We start from the raw sequence: 10,705 nt of genomic DNA, 5'->3' as shown, positions 1-10,705 counted from the left end.
TATAGCCTAAGGAATATAATCAATAATATTGTGATGGCTATGTATGGTGTCAGATGGGTCCTAGGTTTATTGGAGTGATCACTTTGTAAGTCATATGGATGTCTAATCACTGTGTTATACACCTGAAACTAATATAATAATACTGTATGTCAACTGTCATTAAAAAATTAAAAAAATATTTTAAAAACTCCTTAAGAAAAGGAAATATTTTGCCAGTGATGATTGTGTATCATTGTGAATATACCACAAACCACTGAATTGCATACTTTAAAAGGGTGAATTTTATGGTATGTGAATTGTATCTCAAATTTAAAAAGAGAAAGTATTTTATTCCTGAGAGTACGATGGTTCCTAACATTCTTTAATGTACAGAAGGAACTAGAGGCATTTGTGTAGATTAATACTTTAACACATTAAAAGCAATTACATATTTTAAACACTAAGTAATTGGCAAATGTCAAAACAGGCACATTATACCAACTATGACAGATTCCTAATTGCCCAAACACATCCAGTCACCCCTTCTTCCTTACTAAAAAGATCCTGGCTTTGTCTGACATTGCAACATGTTCAATTATAAAATATTTTCTTCCTTTGTCTCTAGCGTTGTTCAGAGTAACTGTATGATCCTGCTCTAGCCACTAAGATATAAATAGAAATCTGTTGTTGGAACTTCGTGGAAAACTCTCTTTTTCCCCCTGAAAGAGGGAGAGACTCAGCTGGCACACCCCTCTTGCTCTTGACGTGATGGCTGATGGGGCAGCAACCATACTGTAGAGATGAACCATCTTTTGGCAGAACTAGAAACTATAAGGAGACTTGGGCAACTACAACAATAGTACACAGCCCATTTCCAAACTGCTCATGAGAAAAATAAAATCCTTAATTGGTTAAGCCATTGTAGTTTTGGTTGTGTTATATGTGGACCAATACAATCCTGATACAATGACCAATAAATGAAAAATACACACCATTACTATTTACTGAAAACTAAATTAACCTATCAATTAATTCCAAAGGAAAACCAACAGAAATCATACCTTAGCAGCAGTATTTGGTTTCATACCACAGAGGAAGGTCTTTGCAATCTGTGGAGTCAGCTGGATTTCCTTGGTAAGCTGCCTCCATTTTCTACACTCAGGTTTTGTACACTGAACCTAGATGGAAAGCAACACGTCAAGGTCAATGAGTTGGCTAATCTTGAGCCTGTATTTCTGTCCTCTCCCACTCACTGTGCCATCTTCTCCACATGATTTGACCAATCTTTTAGTATTTCTAAGTACTTTTTCTCTCCTCCTTGCATGACCACCACTAACATAATCATCCACAGGGTAATTTCTGATTCAATATTAGCTCAGGCACCAGGATAGTGTAAAGGGGATCTGACTGCTATTGTCAGAAAGGTTTTCCAGCTCTAACCTAAGGAAATAATCAGAGTTAAATTTAGTTACAGTTAGTCACAAAGTATGCACACTAAACGCAAGGTGGTGTCCTGGACAGGATCCTGAAACAATAAAAAGGCAGTAGTGAAAAAACTGATGAAATCCAAATGAAGTCTGTAATGCAGTACTGTACCAATGTTAATTTCTTAGTTTGACAAATAATCATGTTGTGTTAGATAACAACATTAGGGGATACTAAGTGAAGTATATATGGGAACTCTCTGTATTATCTTTGCAACTTTTCTGTAAATTTAAAATTATTCCAAAATAAAAAGTTTATTTTTTTAAAAAAATGTGCAGATACCTACATGTAAAAGAATGAAGTTGGATCCTTACTTCACACATATCCAAAAATTAACTCAAAATGGATCAAACACCTTAATGTAAGAGCTAAAATAATTAAATCTTAGGAGAAAACATAGGAATCAGTCTTCATGACTTCATATTTGACAATGGATTCTTAGATATGACACCAAAAGCACAAGCAACAAAAGAAAAAGTGGGTAAATTGAACTTCATCAAAACTTAAAAAGTTCTGTGCATCAAAGGACACTATCAAAAAAGTGAAAGGAAAAACCTACAGGAAAAAATATTTCAATATATCTGATAAAGGTTTAGTGTCAAGAATATATAAAGAGGAACGGCCGAGTGGCTCAGTTGGTTAAGAGTTAGTTTAAGAGCATGAGCTCTGAGCAACAGGGTCGCCGGTTCGATTCCCACGTGGGCCAGTGATGCAGCACCCGAGCAGAGCTGTCCCGAGCTGCCAACAGATGGCAGGATGGCTCAGCTGGTGAGAGAGTGTGCTCGTAACAACAAGACTGCCTGTTCGATGGTGGGTTACGCCCGCCGCAACCAAGACTGAACTTGGCACCTTGAGCTGAGCTGCTGCCCAGATGGCTCAGTGGATACAGCGGTGCGCTCTTAACAACAAGGCTGCTGGTTTGACTCCCGCATGGGATGGTGACTACGCCCACCCGCAACTAAAATTGAACACAGCACCTTGAGCTTAGAGGCCATGAGCTGCTGACAGGCAGCCAAATGGTGACTGGCGCCCTCCATGACTAAGACTGAAGAACAACAACTTGGCTGGTCCCTCTCCCCTTTCCCCAATTCCCCAACACTATTCCCCTCCCCAAATTCCCCAATTAAAAAAAAATACATCTATCTATCTATCTATATATAAAGAACTCTTACAACTCAACAACAAAAGACAAAAATCCAATTTAAAAATGGGCAAAGACTTGAAGAAGACAGACAAATGGCCAAGAAGCACATGAAAAGACCCATTAGTTATCAGGGAAATGCAAATCAAAACCACAATGAGATACCACTTCACCCACTAGGATAGCTAGAAGCAAAAAAAAAAAAAAAAAGTCAAACAAGAATTGGTGAGGAAATGGATAAACTTAAACCCTTATACATTGCTGCTGGGAATAAAAGATGGTGCAGCAGGTAGCTAAAGAAAACAGTTTGGTGGTCCCTCAAAAAGTTAAATATATCAACAGAATGTAACCCAACAATTTTATTCCTAGATATATAATGAAAACTGGTGTTCAAATAAATATTTGTATTCAAATGTTCACAGCAGCACTACCTGCAATAACTAAAAGGTGGAAACAACCCAACTGTCCATCAACAGTTGAATAGATTTTTTAAATGTGGCAAATCTACACAATGGAATATTATTCACCCATAAAAAGGCACAAAGAACTAATATACGCTACAGCATGGATGAACCTCAGAAACGTTATGCTAAGTGAAAGAAGCCAATCATAAAAGGTCATATACTGCATGATTACTTTATATAAAACATCCAAAATAGGTAAATCCATAAAATCAGAAAGCAGATTAGTGGTCCCCAGGGATTTGGGGGATGAAGGAATGACTGCTTAACGGGCACAGGTTTACTCTGTGAATGATGACAATGCTTTGGAATTTGAGTTGGTGTTTGCATAACATTGTAAATGTACTAAATGCCATTGAACTGTACTCTTTAAAATAGTTAATTTATATTATGTGAATTTTACTTCAATAAAAAAATTCTTTAAGTGTGTAAGAAAAGCTTGAATCTACCTATATCAAAAAATTAGCAAATCACTTATTAAATGATGGTATATTTACCAAATATATGCAATCATCAGAATTTATATTTAAAGAGTGGCTAAGTAGAAAAACAATATAAATTTAAATTAATAAAAAACTAAAGTTACTAAAAAATTATATGCAAAGTATAATTTTAAACCTAATTAGAATTTGTATCTAAGCATGAAATTGTGTTTAAATATACACATTAAAAATATGAACAGAGGAAAAGATGAGAAAGACATGTACCAAGCTTAGCAATGCTATCATCAGCTGGTGGTCTTTAGTTTTTTTCTTTATACTATGTTGAATTACCTAAGTTTTCTACAAAAATAAAAAATGAGATTTTCTATAATAGACCTAGAATAAATGTAAAGGAAGAAAAATTTCCTAAAAATTGGTATCATCCTTTCCTCTTGCTTTTAACTCCACAAACACTTTACAGAATAAAGCATTATCCTTTTTACCCAGTACGGGAGCTGCTGGTCTGCCATGAAAGCTTTGGGACTAGGTTCAGTTTTTCCATTGCTAGTCCATATTTTTTTCCAGGTAGTATATTTGTCATATCCATCCTTATGGCTGAAAAAGAATAAAAATAAATATATCAAGCTATAAGTCAATCAGGTTTTCAAAACAGGAGGCAGGTTAGCAAATTGCATGTAAGAGTCTTAACTAGCCATATTATAAGGAGGGGGAAGTTATTACGGCACCAATAAAACAGGCAGTCAGGAAGGGTGCGTTCTTATCAGTTTGAATGTCTAAAGCTGTTAGGAAGAGATGACTACTTGTCAGTCCAGTTCCCTCTAGTTGCCAGCATTTTCCCCCAAATCTTGGCATCCATCCCCCTATGCACTGTCACAGAACAGCAAAGCAGCTCCTAGATTTTTCAGAACTTGCAGACTATAGATTGTCTCATAACAGATATTTTTTGAGCCCTGAGTGTGCGCACACACGCAAACTACAGCATTAAAGTTGTGGCACAGTTGTAGTTGGCATAGGCATGGCTGCAGCAGTGGAATAATTCAGTAAGCCTGAGGGCTCACTCTTAACCACCTGACCCCCCACCCACTGCCCCAATCCCTGCTCCCTCCACCACCACGAAAACCTCCAACAATTAGCCAACAAACCTTCTGTAGTAATGGTCAAAGCATTCATTACAGAAATGCTCCCCACAGGAGAGGTGATACCATCGGGAGGTGTAGCCATTCTTGGCACACCTGAAAACAGCAAAACGTAGTTTTGGTAATAAATAACAATTTTTTTTTCACTAAAAAAAAAAAACATGTATCAAGTACCTCCCATGAGCCCATTTTGCATTGTCTCCACTTAGAATCCTAACAACTAGGAGCTAATGATAGGAAAAGTGGGCTGGTGACTGACAGGTGGTAATACATGGTGAGGACCCAGGGGCTTAGACCAGAGGACCTCACCCAGCTGGCTGCACACCAGCCTTCTGGGACTTAGGAGTTTGATCATGTCTCCCTGTAGCCACGCTAGGGCTTTATGACATGAAACAAGAGATGTCACTGTGCTTGTGGCAAGCTGCACCTGTATGGAGGAGGAAGTGTGGTCTCTAGTAATAACATCTGGTACAATACTGAATAGTGAATGAATCTGGCCAGCTGGCATCTGGAAATATAACTTGTCAAACAGTCATTAATGTAGTAAAAGAATGAAATCTAATGCCACGATGAGCACTGATACGACCATTTTTGTGACTAAAAAAAACGGGATTTGAGTTCCAGGCTTTACTGAATCTTAAACTCTCATGGAAGATTTTTCTCTGAAATAAAAGGTCATGCTTGCATCATCCCAATAAAAATGGCAAGAGTACAGTTAGCCTAAAGGTTTCAGTGAGACCTGTTTATGTCTATTGGAAGAGGAGGTGTATGAGGGAGAAAAGCAGCCAGGGAATGTAAACACCTGCTGGTCTTCAGGGAGTGCCACGGTTCTCTACTTTGTTCTCATCCCTGCCCCTGCCCCTCCCTCCATCCCCAGGAGAGGGATAGCTCTGGTCGGTGGGATCTGAGGATACTGATGGGCCACTGGGCAGAGCTGATATGGTTATATCTAACAGGGGGAGCATATAGGAGGGTGTGCCGTGTACAGAGTGTACAGGCAATGTCTCTATTATTAGATGACTTACAGTATCTATATCTATCTTTAGGAAAACTATCTTTGAGGATGATGAACGCTCTCACAAGGCAGGAATGTGAGGCCAAGACATGCCATTTAAACAGACCTTTCAGAAGTACTTGCAAAGCACACGGGACACGTTGCTGTACAGCCTGCCTTTTCACATTTCCTGTACTTCTTCTCTGACCCACCGTCTTCATCCTCATCTGTCATCTCTGTTGCTTTTTTCTTTGCCTGAGGAAGAACCAGCTGAGATTAAGATTTCCCCAGAATGGCCAAGGGTGAATGTGGTGGAAGGTTTTCTACTGAAATAACTTCCAAGTTAGAAAGAGTTCTACACATGAAGATCAACAGCATCCTGGAAGTAGGTTAGGGGCTGACAATATAGCAATTTCCTTGAAACTGTTCACTAATAATTCACTAACTTGATGGAAATATAGAACCAGAACTTTAACAACAGGTCTCCAAGAACTAAAATGCATGTGAGCCTTTCTTAGGAAAAAGCTGTATTGGTCAAAATAAAAGCCACTTTAAACTTAGGATTTTTTTTTTTCTTAGAGCAGTTACATTCTCTTAGTATTGCAGATAAAAAAAAACAACAAAAACAAATAAACAAACAAAAACTAGAATGATTCTAGAAAAAGAATTACATCATTCAGGATTTTCTTTAGGGAAAAAAATAGTCTTACAGATGGCAGCAATAACCTATAAAGAGCACCCAACCAACTACAAACTGAAGTCCAGATTCCTATGAATTTGAATTCCTCTGAATTCCTGGGGCAAGATCTGGCCCCAGCGCACATGCTGGAGGCAACCACACAGTAGCGATTTTCTGAACACCCCATGTTGATGCAAACTCTATGCCTTCAGCTTTGCAGTTCCCTCTGCCAGTATGCCTTTTTCTACATTCAATCTTTATCATCTTGTACTGTGATTGTCCCGGGGTGAATCTCTCCACTACACTGCAAGTTCCTTGAGGACTGGAATTATATCTTTTCATTTCTAATTCTTCAGTCCCAATCAGAATAATTCTATGTGTTCAAAACAGGTGCACTGAATGAACAAATGAATAATACCTGCCTACCGGAACTCCTCAAAGGAAGGCTATCTGGAGAATGATCAAAAGATGCTTTTTTCTTTGCCCTCCCCCGTGGGGCTGCCATTGTATCAGAAAACCTGCAAAAAGAAAATAAATAAATAAACAAACAAACCATTAAATATTAGCATTTGCTAATATTTTCAACACTCTGGAGCAAAGTTATGCTGTTTAGTAGGTAACAGTATATGCTCTGCAGTTAAACTACCCGAGTGTGAAGCCATTGCTTTCAAGTTACTTAACCTCTCTAAGTACTTTGTGTTTTCATATATAAGATGGGCATGGCAAGAGTGTATCATAGCATTGATGTGAGAATTAAATAATCTATTTAAAGCACCAGGCCTGGCATATAAAGTCAATAAACATTATCCACTAGTAGTATGCACATTTAAAAATACAAAAATGAGAAAAATACCACGCCAATGACCAAAAAATAAATTACACTAGTGTAAAAACACCTCATTTTTGCCTCAACAAAATAAATCTCAGGCACACCACCTAATTACACCAACTAATTACTACTGAATAGAGGAATCTGGGCTACATAGTTATCTTCTACTGGAAATTTTGTGAGTTTTCAAACTAGTATAATCAAAGCATGGTTAAAGTCTACATGAAAACTAATGCACAGGAACCATGAAAGACTGAGTTATCAAATTAGTATTTTTTCACTTAGGTTAGATAAGAAATGAAAATGCTTAGCAGAAGAACTCAATATATGAATTCTACAATTATTGCACATCTCCTTCCCCAATCCACTGTATTTACCACACACATATACACTCAAAATAAAAAGGATGTACCTATGGATAAGAAATTTGCAAGTGGAAAAGTGTTATCATAAGATACAAATTCCACATACTGGCATACCTCAGAGATATTGCGGGTTCAATTTCAGACCACCATAATGAAGCGAGTATTGCAATAAAGCGAATTGTAAACTTTTTCTGGTGAGGGTCTTGCCTTTGATTGGCAAAAAAAAAAAAAAAATTGCAATGCCTTCGAAGTGTAATAAAATGAAGCGCAAAAAATCGAGGTATTCCTATATATAATCTTAATCTTGAAGAAAAGCTTTGAGGGGCTTGTAATCCTATTGTTTCCTATCTGTGAGTTCTACTAACACTCGTAAGAGCTTTTCTCATGGATTATTAACATCATGTGTGAAAACTTTCAGTAGGCCAGCTATATCGACTTTGAGAAATCTTGACACCAATGTTATGATTTTCCTTTCACTCACTTTTCACTTTCTCTTAGTTGTGAACACATAAACTCTATACATATTCTGAAATGCATTATAGTTCTTTAAGCATTAAATAAATTGCCATTTAGTTCTACAGCACTTTGGCTACTGCTGCATAAAACACTAGTAATGTTAAAAGTACTACTGCCTCCCTATAATTGCTAAACTCAAAGAAGGCTTTCTGGATCATATTTATATTTTCAAAAGGCTGTCCAATATAATTACAAATCTCTTTACATAAAACATATATCCCACATTATTCATAAAATGAACCACAAGTCAGGCATATGTAAAAATAATATTTGTAAATGTATAGTATATTTAAGTACTGCAGCAAAAACATTTGAGTCTAATGTGGGATTTAGGAACAGAATCAGCCTAGGTTCATGCAACATTTGACCGTCATCTAGGAATGCAAGCAATCCCGAGAAAAAACATAATTTACAGAAATTTCATCAAACTGATTTAAGTCCAACTATATACTAGAAAATATATATGTAATTGCAATAAAGAATGATGTAAATCAACAAATGGTTAAGAGGAAATGAAAACATTAGCTACAAAAACCATTATTAAATCTGTTGCCCAGGAAAAATGTGATTGAAGATTTTTAGGGTAGTACATTTTCACTTTTAATTATACAATTAAATTAATACTATACAATTAAAAGTACATTTTCACTTTTAATTATACAATAAAGCACCCTCATCCTGTTTTGACACTTGTTGTAATTTCTGTATTTTCACTGTTGCTGGGTTCTTGGGGCAAAAATACTTTAAGTAATGTTGCAAGGACTATGGTTTTTGTGCTTTTAAATATAATATTAGATATACTGATCGAAAGTGACATGAAAACAAATCAGTATACTCGAAGTACTTTTCAACCTACTTTTTCAAATTAATACGCACACCTAATTTTAAATGTAATTTGCTTTATGTTCAATATAATTTTATAAGCATATTTTTTCCTAATTTAAAATTCATAGCTTTAGTTCTTTTAATGTGACAAAAGAAAGAAAAAAAGAGGGTTTTTTTTGGGGGGGGTAAATATATAAGTGGACATATCAATGTCTAGATTTCTATTTTAATAATTTCCGGAATTTTTTCTGAAGTAGCTTATTCAAAAAGTTTTTTTAAAAAACACACTATTTATAAAAATATAAATCAAAATCACTTCAGGTTGGAATAAAAATTTATAGTGGCATCAGCATAATTTCTAAACTACTAGAAACTTTTTCAGACAACAGAAACAGGAATTTCCCTTTGGGGCACTTAAAATAAGGCAGGACTGGCACCTTACTGCACCCACACTAACCAAATTTTCCTAAATATAGATCCAGTTCCACTGCTTGAATGCTTTGTTGATTGCTTTCCCTGACTGGAAGACGATTAATTATTGATAGTCATTTTCTTATGTGCCTCCTGAAGAAACCTTCCTTCTCACTCGCCTTTATTCCACTGAAATAGATTAAACAACCAAAGAACCAAAATGCAAAAGCTTTGAGTTGGTGTGTGTGTGTGGCATGATAGAGCTCCCCAAATGGGCTGGTCTATGGACTCCTGCACGCTCACCCAAGAGAAGCCTGGGCCTCTGACTAGTTTCCATATCACCGAACCCCAACTTTCTACAGCTGGGCCTGCCACTTCCTTCCTGTTTCACCTGCCACCTGCAAGCCTGTTGACTAACAGCTGCCGTAATCGGGCCACCCCTTCTGGGTTCCCAGTCCCGGAGGGGTTACCCCAGCAACCTGGCAATGCCGATCATATCTCAATGCGTGGTGGCGGCCGTGCCCGGAGCATTTACTACCACACCTGCAAGGCTGTGGGGCTTCTCGCCGCCACGCTCTCGGCTGGGAAGAACCAACCAGGGAGTTCCTACTCCGGACTACGGGTTTTCTCTCACGTAGCACACACTCTGCAGGTGACGGGGCTCTAAGAGTCCCCAGGAGGGAGCTCTAACGTTCTCTGTGCCAGCTGCAGCCGCCTCGCTTTCCGAAAAGCTTTCTCGGTTGTTCTCCGAAGTCGGAGAAGCAACAGCCTCCGGGGCTCACCTGCGTGCTGAAGAGGTACGAGGAGTCGCGGGGGGAAGGCACCGCTGTACAGAAAGCAAACGTTGTGGAGGGTTAGGAGCGACCCGCAACACCGCGACGAATCGGGGCACCCCGTCGCCGCAACACCTCAGTCCGGGAATTCCTCTTCCTTAGACAGGGAACCCAACCCCGCACCCCGCTTCCAATTTGGTGAGGGAGGTATCGGCCCCTAGGGCATCCGTGCACCTCCCACCCGGCGAGGGGCGCTGCACAGGGGGAGGAAGGCTTGCACCCCAGACAAGCTGCTTTGTGCAGAGCTGTCACCCGAAATCCGCCGCTGTCCCCACGTTCGCCCCCGGAGCCGCGTGCGCCCCACCTCGGAGCGTTTGCGAGACGGTGCGCGCCGCCCCGGGCTGCAGGCGCCTCTCTGGAGCCGCGCGCCGCGCCCACAGGAGTGCAGGATCCGCGCCGCGAGCCGCAGCCCTCGCTCGGCCGCCGCCGCCGCTTCCGCCCCTGTGACGGCGTGACCTGTGGTGGGAGGAGCCGGCGGGAGCAAGGAGGAGTAGGGTCCCCGCCTTCCCCTCCGCCGCGGCGCTCGCCCCGCCTTGGCCATTTCCGCCGCTGCGCAATCCCGAGCGCGTACGAAGAGGGAGGGGTTTGGACGCTGGTGAGGGGGCAGA

At 39.6% G+C, this 10,705-nt stretch overlaps 1 protein-coding gene across 5 annotated transcripts in view; it reads right to left on the bottom strand.

Annotated features, from left to right (window-relative positions):
• The window catches only part of KDM1B (lysine demethylase 1B), a 59,834-nt gene extending 49,201 nt beyond the window's left edge, over nucleotides 1-10,633 (bottom strand). Inside the window, exons 1-7 of one of the 5 annotated variants that reach the window (XM_019630386.1) lie at nucleotides 10,402-10,633; nucleotides 10,047-10,090; nucleotides 6,737-6,836; nucleotides 5,767-5,894; nucleotides 4,652-4,741; nucleotides 3,992-4,103; nucleotides 1,041-1,157 (exon numbers count right to left, since the gene is read on the bottom strand). In XM_019630386.1, coding sequence (XP_019485931.1) covers nucleotides 1,041-1,157; nucleotides 3,992-4,103; nucleotides 4,652-4,741; nucleotides 5,767-5,894; nucleotides 6,737-6,823 — 534 coding nt within the window. In that variant the 5' untranslated portion in view covers nucleotides 6,824-6,836; nucleotides 10,047-10,090; nucleotides 10,402-10,633. Of the gene's footprint in view, nucleotides 1-1,040; nucleotides 1,158-3,991; nucleotides 4,104-4,651; nucleotides 4,742-5,766; nucleotides 5,895-6,736; nucleotides 6,837-10,046; nucleotides 10,091-10,278; nucleotides 10,297-10,349 lie in introns of those variants that run through there. The other 4 variants (XM_019630385.1, XM_019630387.1, XM_019630388.1 and 1 more) reach the window with 4 other exon arrangements.
• Nucleotides 10,634-10,705: the final 72 nt, after the last annotated feature.

Source organism: Hipposideros armiger, unplaced genomic scaffold (assembly GCF_001890085.2).
Source record: "Hipposideros armiger isolate ML-2016 unplaced genomic scaffold, ASM189008v1 scaffold_907, whole genome shotgun sequence".
Lineage (NCBI taxonomy): Eukaryota > Metazoa > Chordata > Mammalia > Chiroptera > Hipposideridae > Hipposideros > Hipposideros armiger.
This window is presented reverse-complemented; position numbering and strand designations above follow the sequence as displayed.